Source organism: Thunnus thynnus, chromosome 9 (assembly GCF_963924715.1).
Source record: "Thunnus thynnus chromosome 9, fThuThy2.1, whole genome shotgun sequence".
Lineage (NCBI taxonomy): Eukaryota > Metazoa > Chordata > Actinopteri > Scombriformes > Scombridae > Thunnus > Thunnus thynnus.
This window is the reverse complement of record NC_089525.1, coordinates 30,924,756-30,944,221: the sequence shown is the minus strand read 5'-3', so window position 1 is coordinate 30,944,221 and position 19,466 is coordinate 30,924,756. Positions and strand designations below refer to the sequence as shown.

Genomic DNA, 19,466 nt, shown 5'->3' with positions numbered 1-19,466 from the left:
ATTATTGCTTTGCACAAACAAGTAACTACAGCAGGGGTTGGTGTCGGGGAGGAGTAACGTTAGAAGAAAATATTTGGAAAAAAACGTGCGTTTAGTTTAGTCTATAATGGAGACATGAAAGCAGATAGAAATTCTTTAGTATGTGTTAAGAAAAGCGAACTGGGTTGGTAGTGGGGATGTGCAGAGATCCCAGTATTTGTATTTGTTGAGGCAGCAAAATTATTTGTATCTGTATTTGTATTCAAATAAAAGTGGAAAGAGGCTTAAAAATCCTGTTTTTGTTTTTATGACACTTTTAATTTTAGAAAATTAAAGTGTTACAATAAATGTTCATGAATAAACTACCTTACGAAGGAGGTCCACACATCGGGTCTTGAACTGGAGTCTCCCAGATCATAGACGACTGCGCTGATTACTGAGCTAAAACTTTACTCATCACCTCATTGCAGACAGACCTCTACCTATTTATACACCCACAACACAGAGACAGCACACCATGTAATGTGTAGGGAAGAACTTCAAAGGCAATTATTGGTTTACACTTTTCATTTCTTGCCTATTTTTTACAACCTAACTTTGTGGAAAGGAGAAGGGGAACAACAGGTTATGGAGAGTCCGTTGGGAGCACTTTGCTTGTGTCAGTAGCTCAGCTTTATCTCTGGGGAACACCCCCAACAAATAATTTTTAAAATATTTGTATGAAACAAATATTCGTATAAAACCCACTATTTGTGCTTTGCCGAATAATGTATTTGTATTCGGGCACACCTCTAGTTGGTAGCATGTTTATGTTTTTACAAAATGAAAGAAACTGCACAATGGAGATGTTATGACATAGTTTCTGTCCATTGACTGGTAGTTTAGCTAACGGGAAAAAAGCCCTCTAGGAATCAAAAGACAAGTTTATTCAGGTAGTGTACATAGTGTACACAGATATAAGTAGTGTGTCATCAGATTTGCCTGTGCAATATTCCACATTTATCATATAGCATAGTTTGACCATTACACTGGGCAACAGCTACTCTTCCTGGGATCCACATTAACACAAAATACATACAATATAAAATCAAGATAAAATGAAAAGAAAATAAAAATGGACAATTTTTAAAATCAAAGAAAAAAAACACACAAAAGGTAACTCTATCCGTAAAGCTCTAAAGCTCCCATACAGCTCTATCCGTTTCCTCTTTTGGTTGTGCAGCGGTTGTGCCGTAAATCAAGCCTTCATTTTCCTGGGAGATCATACAGAGTGGCAGGCAGAATTGCATAGTGAAAGTGAAACGCTGATGGTGTCATTATTCTATAGCCATCACCCCGTGCAATCAACATATACTTCATAACGATAAGTTAAAGCAAAAAAAAGTTGTCTATTTCCACTTTAAATCTCAGAAAGTCAGTCGTTGAAACATCAGAGCTGATGACAACCAGCATGTTTCTTTGCATCAGCAGAACATCTGTGCTGCTGCTGCTGCTGCTGCTGCTGCTGCTGCGAGCAAGAGGCAAGTGAAGCTTCTCAGCCTTTGATCAATGGCTGGCTTCGGTAATTGGTGAAGTGATTGTTAACGAGCATTGACAGAGCTGATGAGAAAGCTGAGAGTAAACTAGGAAGGCTAATGAGTTCTTGTTTTTAAGTCATGTTTAAAGAGATATTCAACCTGAAATCTATATTTTGATTATCTAACTCTCTCCACTCAGCTTGGGCTTGTGTAAATTACAATAAATTATTTTTATGGACAGACTTCATGGCAGAAAAAGGTATATAACATCCATAGACACTTCTACAACCTCACCTGCAGCACAGTCCTTTTCAAAATATGGCAAAAATACACAACTACTGTCAGACTACCAAGCTTGTTTATGTAAAAGCTCGGTCACATTTGCACCAGTCCCTACAAATGCTCACTCTGTCTTTCATTCACTTCAATGAACGGATAAAGAGAGCATTTCCTGTTAAGGTCCCCTTTGTTCAACCTTTACCTACAGATTTGGGCAGTTGCCAAATAATAAAAGTTGCAGCTTGTGTCTTTATCCCGTTTTGCACAAAATGACACGACAAGTCAACAAACTGTAGCGTTACTCTCATACAATGTTTGCAGCCTGTGATCGCTCTGCTCAGCACCTACATTACACCTGAGACATCACATCCTTTTTCCTGAATTAAAGGTACAGTCAGATTGGCTTTCTGATCTGTCATATCAAAGTTACTGTAATGACCAATTTCCAGTTTCTTATAGTTGGAATTTCAAGTTGTAATTGCAACTGGGAAACACGTATTTTTGTGAGAGCTCCGAAATGTCTGATTTCATAATACAAAACAAAGATTGATGCTTCAAATCAACTCATTCACAAATAATTTTGCCGCCTCAACAAATACAGATACAAATACAAATACTGAGCCCTCTGCACATCCCTAGTTCTTACGCTAACTGCAGCCAGGCAGCATCTCTTCTTCTCTGCTGTTTCGATTACTTTGCAATGCAGTTATATGACAAGAACATAAAGAAACAATATATCCTGTATGAGAGGTCAGTCCCTCTCTCAAACTGTCTGGACGCTGGGGAGCCTCGCAATTTCACGGGTCAAAGTTCAATCAGATGGAACTCCTTGTGAAGCCACACAGGCAGGTCAATATACAAACCCTGAGGACCATTACTTTCTTATTGTAGTCTAAGGATTGGCTCCTGCAGTCAAACAATTACGTTCTGTGTAAGCAAAACACCGGACTCCAGTTTGATACACCAAGTTATGCATTTATCCAGATTTTGGTGAGAATATGAGTCTTTGGAGCGTATTATTTTTTTCACGATTAAAACGTGTCTCTAATGGAATCTATTGTACCTGCTGTGAATCATCAGCCACCTTTCAACCGTACGGGAGGATATAGATGTATGTGAGGTGTTGTAAGATTTTAATGGGTATGAGGTTGCAGTGCATTGAACCGTACATTCTACATTTCACTCCCACGACTGAACCGAGAGCAGCAGATACATTTGTAAAGAAAATGTATTTTTCAGAGTCAGGATCTTGGGTTGTGAGGTTAAAGACGAGGCGGGTTGTCATGTCTGAAATGCGTCTGCGCCTCCAGCAGCAGCCGCCGTATCATCTCCGACTCTAAAAAAACAGTCTGAATTACAGAGAGTGATAAACTAGCCGAGCAGTTAAAGGAAATTAGACAAAATAAATCATGGCGCTGTGGCAGCTCGCCAGAGCGTTTGCTTTCTTGGGCAGGTGTGCTGCAGCAGGATGGGGTCGGGCAGGTTGTTGGGATCAGGTCAGGCTCATCAGACATGATGTCGGGAGGGGAAAAGGGAAGATGTGACTTCATGTCATATGCTGCAACAGAGCGCATGCCTCACAGTACAGCAGTTGTTTGCTGTACTGTTGTAAAGCTTCCTGCCACCTGTTGCTGTTGTTGTAACATCTCTCCTCTGCTGGAGTGGGGGAGGCGAGACTCTCACCTGCAAGGGGTGATGGCGAGGTTGATGAAGGGATGTGATACTTACGGCAATGACAAAGCATGAATATAAATGCTTAAATTTGGTGAAATTGAAAGGGTTAGTCCCCCAAACTCACAAAAATACTGTTATTTTTTAACTGCTACTGGTATCTTTCCATGCGGATCTGGTTTTATGTGACACGATGTGGAGATATCCACCACTGAAAGTTGTGCCTCCACCAAAATACAGTGGTGCTCACAGCTTTAAAAAGAAGGGTGTTCATTCAGTAGAGAGTACTGTAGTTCCAATGAAAACTATTCACATTGTGGTCTTTGAATTATCCAGAGTAATAGACAGACAGATTCTGATGCTCATGAAATTACATCCACCTCTATTATATCGGTATGAGGCAGAAATCTCAGAGATGACTTACCAAGAATCTGTCCACTGTGCACAGCTTCAGTGTCAAATTTGTCGTCTGTGTTGGTGTGTCTCAAAGGGAGCAACAGAACAGGTTGGTCCAGGTCAGCGATGACTACATTTGTCAGATATTAGCACCACATAAAAATATTTAATTAAATTAAAGATTAAAGAAGACAAATTAGTTGCCTGATGTTGCTTCTATCATCAGTCAGTCATCAGTCAGTAGTCAGATGGAATACGATCCAGGAAGTCCAGTTTGACGTACAGATCAATACGTCTGAAGGTTTATCAGACGCTAAAACACTGCACAGCTGTATATAACACTATTAGAGATGATTTTACAGCTCTGGAAAGTTATGGCAACAATTGTTTTATCATCAAACTTGATCATTGCAAGGAAAACGGTAGAATTATCACTCAGCAGTGCTGTTCATGCTACAAAGTCAAGGTGTCATTCCTATAGTCAGTCTGAATGCGGTATTCATCATCAAGTCCTCCATATTAAACGACCAAACAACATTATTGGTCCATGAACTACAGACCAACACACAGATATGACACCCATATCAGCAGGACGACATCATTTGTCTTCCAAAACCTTGGAAAATACAATAATAAATGTTTTATGATGCAACAACAATGTGGTTAAGGTCTTGTTAGGTTTAGGCACAAAAACCATTGGGTTAGATTTAGGGAAACATTGTGGTTTAGGTTAAAATGATCACTTTGTTATACAATTTCCTGTATTCACTTCCTTTGTTGCTATATAATAACATCGCTTAGTTCATGCTTCGTCTCATCATCATTACTTTGCCCGCTAGAGGGCGCTGTTACTTGAACATGAACATGAAATGACTGATTTTGTCATTTTTCTTGGGAGGTCAGTCTATAGTCATATAGCCTAGTTGATTTCTACTTGTTGGTGGACTAAGCACAAATTTCAAAGGGAAAGACTGTTGGAAAGTTTAAAAAAAACGTCCCTTTAGCCTTTCATTTTGATGGATCACTTCATCTGTCTTTATTCATCCCATGGTACAGTACCAAATCAGTCATTATTCATCATTACATACCATCATAACCAGCCGTCTTATAATTCTTAATCCAAAATGATGCAAAACAGGTCACAATATTTACCAAACAGTTAAATCAATCCAGCAAAGCATTAATGCAAAAGAGGAAAAATTCACCGGTTGGAAGCTGCAGCTGCCTGGCTTCACCTGATTTGTGTGTTTAATACATTTTTGAGAAAAAAACATGAAGGTATTTCACTCCAAATGCATTTTTTATAGGCTGCAAATGGATATTAAACTTAAGTTGAATTAAGCTTTATTTCTTTCCACAGATGTGACAGTTTGTCAGAAAGTTTTCTACACATCTGATTCATTCAGCCCTGAACCAGTCCTGTTTTAACCCTTTAAACATACATTTACATCAACATTGACATTATTCATTTATATGTTATAGCTCTTACCAGTCAGCCAACTATCATACACACAACAGAATCATTAAGCCTCTCTAAACCTTTTCCTTTATGTGAAAAGAACATGATGACTCAAAGAAAGTTTTTCTCAGAAAGAAGGAAGGGGGTCATCAAAAAAAAAAAAGTGAGAGAATTTGATATGTTCAATATGTGCACGAATATAGGAACTAAACAGCAAGAGTCGCCAGCTCTTACAGATGGATGTAAGATGGATATTCAGCCTGGAACAGAGTCTCCCCATGAGCTCACTGAGGAATTTTGTTTAGTCTAAACCCGTCTTGTAATATATGTGTATATAGTTATACTGTACATATTGTGTTCATTCACTTGATTCATCTACTTATCTTATCTAGAATAGAATTTAAAATACTTCTCCTAACTTACAAAGCCCTTAATGGTCAGGCACCATCATATCTAAGAGCTCATAGTACCGTATTATCCCACTAGAACACTGCGCTCCCAGTATGCAGCTTACTGGTGGTTTCTACAGTCTTTAAAAGTAGAATGGGAGGCAGAGCCTTCAGCTATCAGGCTCTTCTCTTGTGGAACCATCTTCCAGATTCGGTCCAGGGTGCAGACACCCTCTCTATGTTTAAGAGTAGGCTTAAAACTTTCCTTTTTGATAAAGCTTATAGTTAGGGCTGACCAGGCTCACCTTGGATCAGCCCTTAGTTATGCTGCTATAGGCCTAGACTGCTGGGGGACTTCCCATGATGCATTGAGCTCCTCTCTCCTCCTGTAACATCAATGCATTTCACTAACTTTGCTTCTTCCCCGGAGTTTTCTGTGCTTTCTCATCTCGCAGGAAACCCTGGGTTGCAGGCCAAGCCTTCGCAGTCCTTTGCAGTCCTGTTGGCATCCTTCCAGGGCTATTGCTACTTATTGTTATTATTATTATTCTGTCCCCCCCCTCCTCCCCCTTTCCCTCTTTCTTTCTCTCTCTCAACCCAACCGGTCAAAGCAGATGGCCGCCCACCAAGAGCCGGGTTCTGCTTGAGGTTTCTACCCGTTAAAGGGGAGTTTTTCCTTATCGCTGTCGCCAAGTGCTTGCTCATGGGGGAATTGTTGGGTCTCTGTAAATTAAAGAGTACAGTCTAGACCTGCTCTGTGTGAAAAGTGCCCTGAGATGACTTTTTGTTGTGATTTGGCGCTATATAAATAAAAATTGACTGATTGATTGATTATCTATCAGATGGAGAGAAGACATCACACCTCTTTTAAAGTCTTTACATCGGTCGCCTGTCAGTCTCTGTATTGTTTTTGAAAATGATTTTTACTTGTTTTTAAAGCTCTTCATGGTCTTGCACCAGCCTGCATGTCTCAGTACGGCCCCTCAGGTCGTTTAGTTGTTCCACAGTGCAGGAGAAAAAAATCTTTTGGTGAAGCAACTTTTTAGCTTTTATGCTTCGAGCTGCCGGAACAGTCTGAAGATCTGATAGCAGCTGGACGTGTTGATATCTTTAAATGTAAACTTAAAATCCGCCTCATTAGTCTGGCTTTTGATTATGAATGATTTATAGACATTATTTACTTTATTTTATCCACTTATTTTATAGTATTCATGTTGTAAAATGTTATTTATTTGCATTTTTTTCCTGTCAAGTTTATTTGCCTTCTTTTGTGATCTATTTTATCTAGTTTTTATTTCACTTTATTTTATTATTATTATTAAATCTGTTTTCATAATTTTATATCATTAGTCTCATATTGTTTTACTTTCTACCTTTGTTCTATATATACACAAAGGTGTATATATAGAACAAAGGTAGGTATATACATAGGTAGGTATATACATATATTGTGCAGCATATTGTCCTTGTGTTTAATCATGTCACTAAGCTTGAATGCAACATGCTGAATATTCTTTATCAACAATTCAAGTATCCCATTACTTTGTATTCATTGTCTCCGAATATGATGTATTTACCACCTCATTTCCTGCCTTTTCTCTACATCTACAAACACGTTTGCATAAACCTCTTGATGCCGCCTGAAGAGCAGCACGTTGCAATCACAGTAGCTGCTGATCCAAACCTTTTCTGTGTTCTTCATGCCATTTAGTGCCTCTATTCGTGCAGATATTGAGCATATTAAATTATTTTTTGCATTTAGTGACTCCCTTTGGGAAAGCCTTTTTCCACTGTTTTCTCTCAGATTGCTAAATGAAAGTTTATAAATCTTAATTTACTGACTAAATCATCAAATGTGGAAGTTAACAGGTCCTATTATATACTGTACTGTGAAAATAATGCATGTGTTGAGTATCAGACAGGCAGAGGAAGCTCTAGGAAGTGATCAATGAGCCTCTGGATGAGTCTCTTTAAATCCCATCTTGTTTTAATAAGAACCTCGTATTATTTTCTATGGACAGGCTAATCCTGTTTCTATAGAGACACAAAATTTCCCCTTTTAACTGCATCATGGCTTCATGCACAGTAATCATGAATGAGGCCAAACAGATTGTAAACTGAACAAAAGCTAATCAAAGAAATTATGCTGTTGTTGTTGACTGTCCAAAGCTGTTGAAAATCATTTTCTAGAGCCACACATCATTTTTAACAGGTGTATTATCTGAAAACCCAGAAAGGAGGTATATAATTATTTCTTCCTCCTGCTGGCTGTGACCTTGTTCCAGCAGTGCAGTCACCCAAAACTTGAGCTGTAAAGGCTTTATGGTGTGTAGGCAATGAATTTCTCTCCTCATAGTCTAGCAACTGGAGCAACAAAATCCAAAGTTAACAAGCAGGATTCATTCAGTGCGATGAAAAATGGAAGTTAAATCTGTCATCTTCCTCTGAAGAACTATTATGGGTGACATCAATTTGTAAAAAGCTGCTGCTTCTGTGTCACTACCTTGGTCTCCTCATCATGCTGAAGGTTCATCCGACTTACTTCATGTTTGCAAGTCATCCGATGAAGGATATCCTTATAGGGACAGCGAAAGATTAGAAAAACCTTAGAGAAGCAGAAGCAGTTAATCTCAGTTGCTTTAGGACTCTGCATCCCTTCGATGAAACAGACACAAGAGGAATTTTCATCCTGAAGCTGCATGCATTGAGTTTAGCCGCTGAGTTTTTGCTCTGAGGACGAGAAGACCTTTTGGACACAGGAATGAGGCGTCTGTTTCTACCATAAAGCAGCTAAGAACTGTACTGGAAACAATTTTTGATATTTCTGAACTGCTCCTGTTACCCGTCTTATTCTTCAAGATCCTAAGAAGTTGTGAGTGGAAGGTATCAGCTTGTTGTTTACCTGTTCAGGCTGCAACTGTACTGTTTTGGCGTTGTCATAGTGTCATTTTCAGCCGCAGCAGGCAACTGTTTTTCCTGTTTTTTTCTTAAAAACCCACTGTACACTACCTGCTCAGCACCAAACAGCAAACAGACACATAGTTAGCGACTCGCTGGAGAACACAGTGGAGCATTAAGCAGCTAAAGACCCAGATATCTCCCTCAGGAGTTGACAGAGAGCATAAACAGAGCAAAGAGACTGAATATTGGACTGTTTCCGCTGCCACCAAGTGGGTGAAAAATCAGGCTTAAGCATTTCACTATTTTGATCTTATCAGCATAACAGCTGTGAATAACTGACAGTATGCTACACCTGTGTTGCTGCGCAGATGTTGTTATGAACATTATTTAGGTTACTACTCAAATTTGTAGTGTTTCCTCCTTTCAGAAAACAAAAAAAAAACTGATTACAGACCTAAAATAAGTCTGTGATTTGTTTTAAATATCAAGTTATGTTGTGTATAACTTTAGATACCTAAAAATGCTGAAAGCTGAGTAGCATGATGAATGCATTCGATAGTGTCAGATTTGGGAAACGTCTACTAAACCTCAACCCTAATTAAAGCTTTTGCATGAATGTTTGCTCATGTATGTTCCTAATCTAGTTGTCACTAATAGTTATAAACTGTGTGAAAGTCGTTGCCACCTTCTGCAGAGAGTTCACAGATTTACATAACAAGTTTGATTAGTTGAGAGCTTTGGGGCTCATTGAGAGCCATCAGCGTTCCTCAGAATAAACTCTGGTGTGTCTTGAGATGTTGAGATGATAATGAAGGTCAAAGAAGAAGTGTGAGCTTATTTTACCAGCAAATCCCTTCTGTGGGTGGTATTTCAGAGCAGACCCCCCTCCCTCCCCCTCCTGCTGGTTTCCAGCTGTCAGACCGGTTGTTTCAGGATTCAGTGCAGCACCCAGAGAACAGCCATCTGCTCAGCTTTACGTCGCATGATGCAGAGTGGCATCATCCATCATCCCAAAGCTTAAAACAGACCATATTCCATCTGTGTGGAGCTGCTGACATTTCACATGAATGTAAAGGAAATCCTTTTAAAGGGGACATGTCATGCTTTTTGTAGCATATGTTTTTATGTATTTTTATACTGTTATGATGCCAGGTGTTAAACATGGTCCAAAACTCGATGTGATGTATGTAAAAATGCTAAATGAAAGTCAAAGGTCAGGGCTTCAGCCTGCTCTGAACGCTTCGTTTGCAATGTTGCCTCTACTTCCTCCTCATGATGACATCAGATTGTTCACACATGTCCACAGACGTCCATCCGTTCTCTTGTCTTTGTTGCTAAGATGGACAAGATGGCAGCACACGCACATCACGAGGCTCAGCGTCTCACCAGTTTTTGCGATATGGTGTTTATTCACGTATTCTGGATTATCCTTGCGTCTTCAACCAGCTACCTCCGGAGCTGGGAAGGACGCCAAAACCAAACGATCTATTCATCCCAACAGCCAGTGTCAGTGTTGAGACCATAAACAAAGTTAGCACAGAGGCCTGTGGGCTAAGCTAAGGCTAAACCACACCAGCCAGTGCTACCTAGCATCAATGTGCGGTCTCTGGCGAACAAGCCGGAGGAACTAAAGATCTGGACCCTCACATGTTTCTTCACAGAAACAATGGATCAGCAACAATGTTCCAAACAGCGTGGTGGACCTGGAGGGGTTTACTGTCTTCAGGGCTGACAGAGCAGCAGCAGCCTCAAGTAGAAGCAAGGGTGGTGGCGTATGCATTTATGTAAACAAAACATGGTGCTCAGACTCTGTCATTGCTGATAACCCCTGCTCTGCTGATCTGGATTACCTGATTATTAAGTGCAGACCCTTCTACGTGCATTTGCATTGCACTGTTGCTGCTGCTTTTATGTGTTTATGTCCCTCTGAAGCTAATTCAAAAGTGACCACGGAAGAACTTTGTGCTGCTATTTGCAAGCTGTAGATCATGCACCCAGATGGACTGCACTTTGAGATCTGTTCTTCCAAAGTTTCATCAGAATGTCTCCTGCACCACAAAGGGGCATAAAACTTTGGACCATGTTTACACCAGTGTGGCTGATGCCTACAAACTCACACCCCTCCCCCTCCCCACCATCTGGGACAGTCTGACCATCTCACATTGATTCTGCTCCCCAAGTACACCTGGCCCAGGCAGTTGTCCCCACAAAGTTCAAGACAGACCACCTCCATCGTGTCAATGCCAAAGCACCCCACTGGGGCCCTGAATGACTTCCGTCCTGTCGCACTCACCCCCATCATTGCCAAGTGGTTCGAGAGACTGGTTTGTTCACACTTGAAATCTTGTCTGCCTGTTACACTGGACCCACGCCAGTTTACAGACCGCCGCAACAGGTCAACAGGAGACACCATCTCCACAGCACTCCACTCAACCGTGACCCACCTGGACAGTCACTCGTACTTAAGAATGCTTTTCATTGACCATTGAAGGGTAAAACTAATGCGGATATACAAATACACACCCAAGTCTTGTATATATACACACATGTGATAAATAAAATCCATAAATACGTGTAAGATTAAACAAATACATTTAGAAAATTAACTACCTCCCCAAAAAAACCAAGGAAAGGCTCCCAAATTTGATAATATATAGCAAGTTTATCTTTTACAACATACTTTATTCTTTCAATGTGTAATATGTCAGTAAGTCCATTCAAGTCAGCTGTGGGTACAACTTCTTTATTCCAGTTCAAAAGAAGTTGTTGTTGTGATTTAATCAATGCTGATATTGATTCCGATGTCCACAGAATTATTAAGAGAGGGTCTACGTCAATATCTCTTTCATATTAGTCTAATGAATAAGTAATTTCGAGCAACTGACAAAACTATGCACGAGATCTGCCTGTTCTATTTTATACTCAAGAAACATTTTATGTAGTTTTGTTTTGTTAGTTAATTAAAGTTAATTTAAGTTAATTAAATCTAATTTGATCTTTGTTATGCTTGATTGCCAAATTTCTTCTGATATTTTGACTCCTAACCCTTTTTTTCCATTCATTTTTTAATGCAGACATAGAAGGGGACACAAAATATTGTTGTTAAATATTGTCAGTTTCTTGCTGGAATTTGCATATGAAACCTTTCTAAAATAGTAGCTGAGGCTTTCTCATAATTATAATTATTTGAGTGTATATAATTTATTATCTTTCGTTTCGTAAAAATCTAAAAAAGTGGCTGTATGGAAGCCAAAATTTTTGTTGTAGCTGATCAAATGAGACAAATGTTCCGCCTGAATATAAATCTCCAATTGTATATATTCCTGCATTTATCCACTGACAAAATGCTTTATCCATTTGAGATAAAAAAGATGGATTTCCAGTTATAGGAAGTAGGGGTGTGCCCGAATACAAATACGTTATTCAGCAAAGCACAAATAGTGTTTTTTTTTTTTTACAAATACTAGTTTCATACAAATATTTTAAAAATTATTTGTTTTCAGGAAGAAAAAAAAAAAAACATGTTAAATACAAGCGCGCAAGTCGGTTACATCACTATCTCAGTGTCTCTCCTCTGCTCTGCTGTGACATCTATCAGCAGGTCTCAACGAGGGGAGTCACATCCACCTGCTACATGACGCATATTTCCTAATTTGGACGTCACTCCTGGAGTTGGGGGTGTTCCCCAGAGATAAAGCTGAGCTACTGACACAAATGAAGTGCTCCCTAGGCAACACTTCATGAACACTTATTGTAATACTTTTCTAAAATTAAAAGCGCAATAAAAACATAAACAGAAACAGGATTTTTAAACCTCTTTCCACTTTTATTCGAATACAAATACAAATAATTTTGCTGCCTAAACAAATACAGATACAAATACAAATACTAGGCTCTCTGCACATCCCTGATAGGAAGTAAGACTGACAACACTGGTAGAGGACAATATTTCTTAATTTGTCTCCAAATTCTGACGATGCTATGACACTATTAGTATACATGGACTATGAAAATAATGCAACCAAGTTCTCGTTCTAGCTGTAAACAGATGGGGGAAGCTGTCATATTATCAAGCCACCATGTAATACTTTTCATTTGACTAGTCCAGTAATATAAATGAAAATCCTGTTTAGATTTGCAGAGGTGGGCTTTTTTTTAATTCTGTGGCCTTTATAGCTCCATAAGAAATGGAAGATGACAGAATCGAGGTGATTAAAAAAATAATTTAGAAAAATATTGGTAGACTTTGGAAAAGATATAATAGCTGAGGAAGAAGAATCATTTTAATGGCATAATTCTATCGATTAATGAGATGGGAGGAGTTTTCCAAAATTTAATATTTTTCTGCGATTTAGTGAAAGTTAACATTAAAGAGAGCAGAGCATTCTTTTGTAATTTCTATACTGCAATATGTAAATGACTTGTGACAGGTTTTAAATGGCACATTATTGAGAACAGAAGTCTTTTTTAACCTAACAGGCATTAGTTTCATTGAATGCTCAGCACCAAACAGCAAACAGACACAGTTAGCTGTAGACTAGCTGGTGAACATAGTGGAGCATTTAGCAGCTAAAGAGCCAGATATCTCCCCTAGGAGTTGGTAGAGAGCAAAAACAAGAGTTAAAAGAGAGTGAATATTGGACTTACATTCACCACTAAAGGGATCAGCAGATGATAACAAGGAAAGTCGAAACGCTTTACACTTTTGTAAAAATTACTCTTTGCCTGACATATAGACACATATGTACTAGGCATGTGCAGAGATCCCAGTATTTGTATTTGTATCTGTATTTGTTGAGGCAGCAAAATTATTTGTATTTGTATTTGTATTCGAATAAAAGTGGATAGAGGCTTAAAAATCCAGTTTTTGTTTTTATGACACTTTAAATTTTGGAAAATTAAAGTGTTACAATAAGTGTTCATGAATAAACTACCTTATAAAGGAGGTCCACACATCGGGTCTTGAACTGGAGTCTCCCAGATCGTAGACGACTGTGCTGATTACTGAGCTAAAACTTTACTCATCACCTCATGCAGACAGACCTCTACCTATTTATACACCCATAACACAGAGACAGCACAGCGTGTAACATGTAGCGAAGAACTTCAAAGGTGATTCTTGCTTTCCGCTTTTCATTTATTGCCTATTTTTTACAACCTAACTTTGTGAAAAAGAGATGGGGAACAACAGGTTATGGAGAGTCCATTGGGGGCACTTTGCTTGCGTCAGTAGCTCAGCTTTATCTCTGGGGAACACCCCCAACAAATAATTTTTTAAATATTTGTATGAAACAAATATTCATATAAAACCCACTATTTGTGCTTTGCCAAATAATGTATTTGTATTTGGGCACACCCCTAATATGCACTCTGTGACATGAGGCTGTAAATAAACATTGTCTTGGTTTCAGGGATCAGAAGCCAAAAAGATTAGTAAGCACTGTTCTCAAGGCTACTTGGTGTTTAAAAGTGAACACAAACCCCTCAAATGTCTCTCTAAAATACAAATTCGTTGGGTTTCTTCAACATGAAGACACTGTTCTAATAGTTAATTTTACTTCTGTGTATGTGTCTTGTTGCCCATTTTAAACATGATGGTTTCAATAGTCAGATATTAATGGCCCTCGATTGGCTCTCAGGTTTCAAGACTCAACAGACTATCACTGATCTTACTCAGCTCCACCTCAGCGCCCGACTTTGATTTTCTCACTCTAAATACTGATAGAATAGCTAAAAGCCATGTCATGTTAGTCACAAGTCATGTTACAGATGCTTCATCCATGTTTTTCTACAGTCTAAGCACCGAGGGCGTTCTCAAACCTGCTTTGTTTAATCCGGTTAAATCAGACTCTAGTTTGTTTTCCCTCTTGGTATGAGCTGCACTAAGACCCTTTGAGGAAGTGGTCTCCATAAGGTCCCAAATGAATTCTGTAGCAGTTCGTTTGTGGTTGGGAATGTGATCCAACCTCGATCCAAGAAAAATCATCAGTCGCTAGCAGCTAGCCGGAGAGTCAACTGAAATCTGACTTGGATTGTGTAATGACGTCTGCTGCATTCTTGAAATTTGGGCAGATAGACCTTCTAACTCTCCCCTTAGCGTACCAGCTGGGTGGAAAGCGTCCTTTTAGTGCCTTGTACAACAAGAGACTGGACACCTCTACTCCATAAATGCTAATAAGAACAGATGTATCTAAAATGCATGTTAATGAATAGATCATGGTGTCATTTTGAGTTAATCTCCACTTCCTGTCTGCTTTGGATTCCACCATCCAGACGGGACTGTCCTCTGGCTCTGAAAAGGTTAAGAACCGCTTATCTACCGGTCTTGAGATCAATGAAAACATTCACATTCATTCACACTTCATCAAATTGATTTTCAGCTGGACACAATTTTCAGTTTCAGGGAGTAAATGAGTTGAATTCAGTGAGTTTGAGCAATCAGACAGGAAACGGCGACATGTTTGTTTTCAGATGTAAACAGTTACAGATATTTCCATACCGTTATTCCACCAGAATATATGAACAGCGTTGTATTTACAGGTGTTTTTCGCAGATCAAGCAGGGCGGGTAGATGTGTTGAATCTGTCCAGGTTATGATTGAAAGTAATCTGTCGGTTTTGATGACACTGACGTGATGGACTGTGACAGGAGTTCACTAATAAGCAGGTAATGTGTCTCTGACAGGGCAGATGGAGAGAGAGGAGATGGATGGAAGAGATGACAGAGAAACGGGGGGAAAGAGGAGAATAATTCACCAGCGGGAAAAGAGAGGAGAAGGGGAAGGAGAGGCGGAATTGGAAAAATTAAAGACACAAGAGACCTGACAGGGTAGGAGAAGAGGAAAGAGAAGAGTTCTGTGATTAAAGGGGGAGAGAAGAGAGGACACTCGATAGCGGGAAGGTGAGGAGAAGACTGTAAAGGAATGAATCAAATGGAAAGGACGAGAAAGGCAGGATAGGAGAGAGAAGAGATCAATTGAGTTGAGAAGATGGGATAAGTGAAGAAGAGGGAGGGAGGGAAAAAAGGGAGCTAAGAGAGGACGGGGGGGTGGGAGGGGGTTGGGAGCTCAGATGAATGAGAAGGTGAGCAACTCATCCCGTTTTCCACCTCCAATCGTTACATTTTCACGAAAAGCGGGAAAACAAATGACTCGTCTTTTTTGACTGAAGCCTTGTTGAGCCACAGGGAATGACACTATATGGATGTTTACGTATCGATTCTTGGCGATGCTGATTTGTCACCATGACAAGTCTCAGGAGCTCAGGAGCGACCAGACGTACGGAGGCTGCAGGTTTAGACGCTCAGGTGACGGAAAATTATCTTGGATAGAGAGAAAAATAATTAAGTTAAAAATTCACTGCCTTCTTGACCTTTGAGTGCTTTGTAATCGTATCGCTCTGCAGACAAGAAGTCCACATCCCGTCGCAGCAGTAATAGTCGTCTGAACAAGGTAAAGTTATCAGAAAGTCTAACCAGCATGGTTAAAACTGGGCTAGAAGAAAGGTTTTTTATAGATGTCTAGGTTACATACAGTGTAACCAGTGTTTCAACCGCATTTCAGTCATTTTTAATGCTAATCATTTGTCAGAAATGTGACTTGAATTTTAACTGAAGCCACAAAACCGTGAGACATTATTCCTTTTTACAATGTTTTTACATGTTTGTCTATCGTCTGTCAGATTTAATCTCCCGCCAACATCATACTGGAGCGCTGTTCTGCTCAGCAGCAGCTGACACTCAGCTCTCAGATGTCACAACTTCTCATCAGGATGTGAACGCACCGTGGCCACAAACCTTTAGGACCAGTTCTCATGTTCAGCTGTACAACCATTTAACAATAACAACATATTAAAAAGCATACACCCACAAGTTGTTGAATTGTGAAACATTTTCTAACTAAAGCTGTAAACAAAAAAAAAACTAAAATGTTTAAGTACAGAGCTTTTTACCGTGCTGATGTAAATGTACAAGCTGACAGATTCAACTGCTTTGCACAAAATTTACCAGCATTTGATAACTGGCGTTAATTTCCCTGCACTGGATCTTCCCAACAAAACCTCCGGTCGATCTCTGACTACATAAATACAAACACTTGCTTAAGTGCTTCAGTGAATGGCAGCTCAGAGGGGAGATTTTAAACCTTCCTCCTCTACTCACCCACAGTCTCCCAGCTGAGCTGGGATTTGACCCGGCAACCTTTTGAACTTTCACAAACAAGCTGCTCTAACATCTTCTGACTGGAACAGAGGATGCGGTGAACTGACTCTCTTGCCAGGAATATTAATACTAGAGCTTCACAGGAAGTTAGGCTTCATCGCCGCAGGATGCGAGGATCATAAACGGTAAACCAACTCATCAATATTCATATATTGTCGTATGAGCGCAAAGTAAGGCGCGTGTCTTCACTAAGTGCTTTCAATGTGATATTTACTACTTCAGATGGCTCCACGGGAGCATGCTGCTGAGTGAGAGATAACAATTAGGAGCGTGGATTGATTTTTCCCTCCTTCTGTATGTTTGAGGAGTCTTAAGAGCTCAGGTTATTTATGCACAGCGGTGCTCTTGAAGGCTCGTAGTCCATCAGTCTGGGGATACTATCAGATTTGCACATCAATTACAGTGAGTCACCGACTGTGGCATCACTACTTTTAGTTTCTAAAAGTCCTTGACCGAAAGCCAAAATGGCAAAGTTCCCAGCCTGCCACTGCAGAGCCCCTCCACAAGTCTGGATTGCCCCTATTTTTCTGTCAGTGCTGTGTTTTTATAAAACCATAAGAAAACGCTGTGTGTCTTATTGTCTGCAGCAGCCAAACGTTCTGTCAAAGCGTCCTTGAGGAACACATGTGAAAAAACTCCTTGAATCACTCAGCATAGCAGCAACAGAAAAATGAAAAGATGGAAAAACTTGAGTCCTAAACATTGAAAATAACTTCTCTAGGTTGTCTGTTAATGCTCTCGTTAAGTTATTGAGCAGGAAGTGCAAAAAGCTGCAGTTTACACTAACAGAAAGATTTATAACCCAGAAGCAAGTACTCACATCCATAGAACTCACCACTATCAATGGACACTAACAGGATATTATATTTGCCTCCTATGATATGATCGGATTGGTGCATTTGGAGCACTTGTCCACTAGTAATACTATTACTTCTACTACTACTATATCTGTTTTGTGAGTTTAAAATGACAATATCCTAATATTTATGTGATATTCTTCAAAAGAATCAAAAATAATCATAAATATATCATATGATTACAACAATTTCTTTAAGGTTAAACGTGGAATATTACAGGAAAATCTCAAGAGACTGTAAAGAGCTACAGTATATCATTCAGACATCATAGTGATACTATTAGAGTACAAGAAAAAGAAACACAGTAAAGTACTAAAATTTGGCAATAAACTCACTATTGATGATCACAAACATTCAGTTACTGAAGAAACATCATGGAAACGATGAAAATGATTCCATCAAGCACAGGAAGCTCATTTCAACACCTTTTTTATCGCATAATGTTGAGTATGTAACGAGTACAACACCTCTACCTGCTTTCCTGAGTTTCCTGTTCCTGAACACGGACACGATGACCAGCATGTTCCCGATAACATCCACCACGATGGTCGTGATCAGGACGCCGGCTAGCAGGGTCACTGCCCAGGGGAAGGACTGGTGCTGCTGACCCGGGGCCCCTTCCTCCCCTGCCGGCGTGGAGTTGCGGGGCACCAAGGTCCCCTCCACCATTGTGGGTTCATGGTCCTCCAGGGACATCAGTTGCGGAAGGTGCCTCGGGTCGACGAGTCGCATCGGGTGGTGGTCGCGGAAGGTCGGTTCATTCAGCATAACGCACGGCTGTCAGACTAGGCGCACCGGGGAGCCGTGCGCATCTCTTGAGCGCAATGGCACCGGAGCGACGCGTCCCTTACGAGCCCAAGTCTCCACACAGGGCATAGTAGGACATTTCTGCGGGAGCAGTATAGTCTTAACTTTGATTAGTCCTGTTTTCTACCCGTGTAGGTTGACCCGTATAAGAGAATACATAAAATAGACTATATTTACAAATCTGCGCATTGACGCTCAATGTAGCCTATCTTCATTTAAAGACAAGAAACGCACAGAAAAAAAAGGTTTCCAGTAGGCTATCTCATTTACTCTTACTGTCTCATTTACTTCCCATTGAACTGGAGAAAATAAAACAAAATTACGAATCGGAAGCTTCTCAAGTCACCAGCTTCATTTGTTCGAGCTTCGTCTGTTCGCGCAGCAGCTGGAGAGATGTTTCCACTCTGAGGGTTCATTCACAAATCCGCTCCGTTATTCATGATTCCAGCTTCATTGAGCTTCAGCCGCCGGTCTGTCGCTCTGAGTTTCTCATGTGACGAAAGCAACTTCAACTCTGAGCGTCCTAAAGCTCATCGAGGAGGTTTGCGCGCCTTATAGCATCTCTCTCTCTCTCTCCCTCCCTCCCCCTCTCTCTCTCCGTCTCTCCCCTTTACTCTTCCGCCTTTACTGCTGTGGTTTTGTGTGTGTGTGTGTGCGTGTATCTCTGTCACTTTCCTCTTTTATTTCTTTCATCTCATTTGCTTATTTTGCTCTATAGTCTCACTTTTCCTCTCTGTCTTAACATTTATTTTCTTTTATGTCTCTATTGTGATCTGTTTATCTCGTCGTGCTTCCACCTGTGCGGTCTCAGTGATGCTCTCTCTCTCTCTCTCTCTCTCTCCCTCGCTCTCTCTCTCTCTCTCCCTCTCTCTCTCTCTCTCTCTCTCGCCTCTTATCGTCTCTTCCAGATGATGTTGCTGCGCGCGCCCTCGCCGCCTCGGATGCGCGCCTCACGGTGCATCCTGAACGCATCATCGGACGGTCCTTCACATTC

The 19,466-nt window shown here is 40.2% G+C and overlaps 1 protein-coding gene across 1 annotated transcript in view; it reads right to left on the bottom strand.

Moving 5' to 3' along the window:
• Window positions 1-19,024, bottom strand: part of mtnr1al (melatonin receptor type 1A like) — a 32,333-nt gene extending 13,309 nt beyond the window's left edge. Inside the window, exon 1 of the mRNA XM_067600034.1 lies at window positions 18,139-19,024. Coding sequence (XP_067456135.1) covers window positions 18,139-18,433 — 295 coding nt within the window. The 5' untranslated portion in view covers window positions 18,434-19,024. The remainder of the gene's footprint in view (window positions 1-18,138) is intronic.
• Window positions 19,025-19,466: the final 442 nt, after the last annotated feature.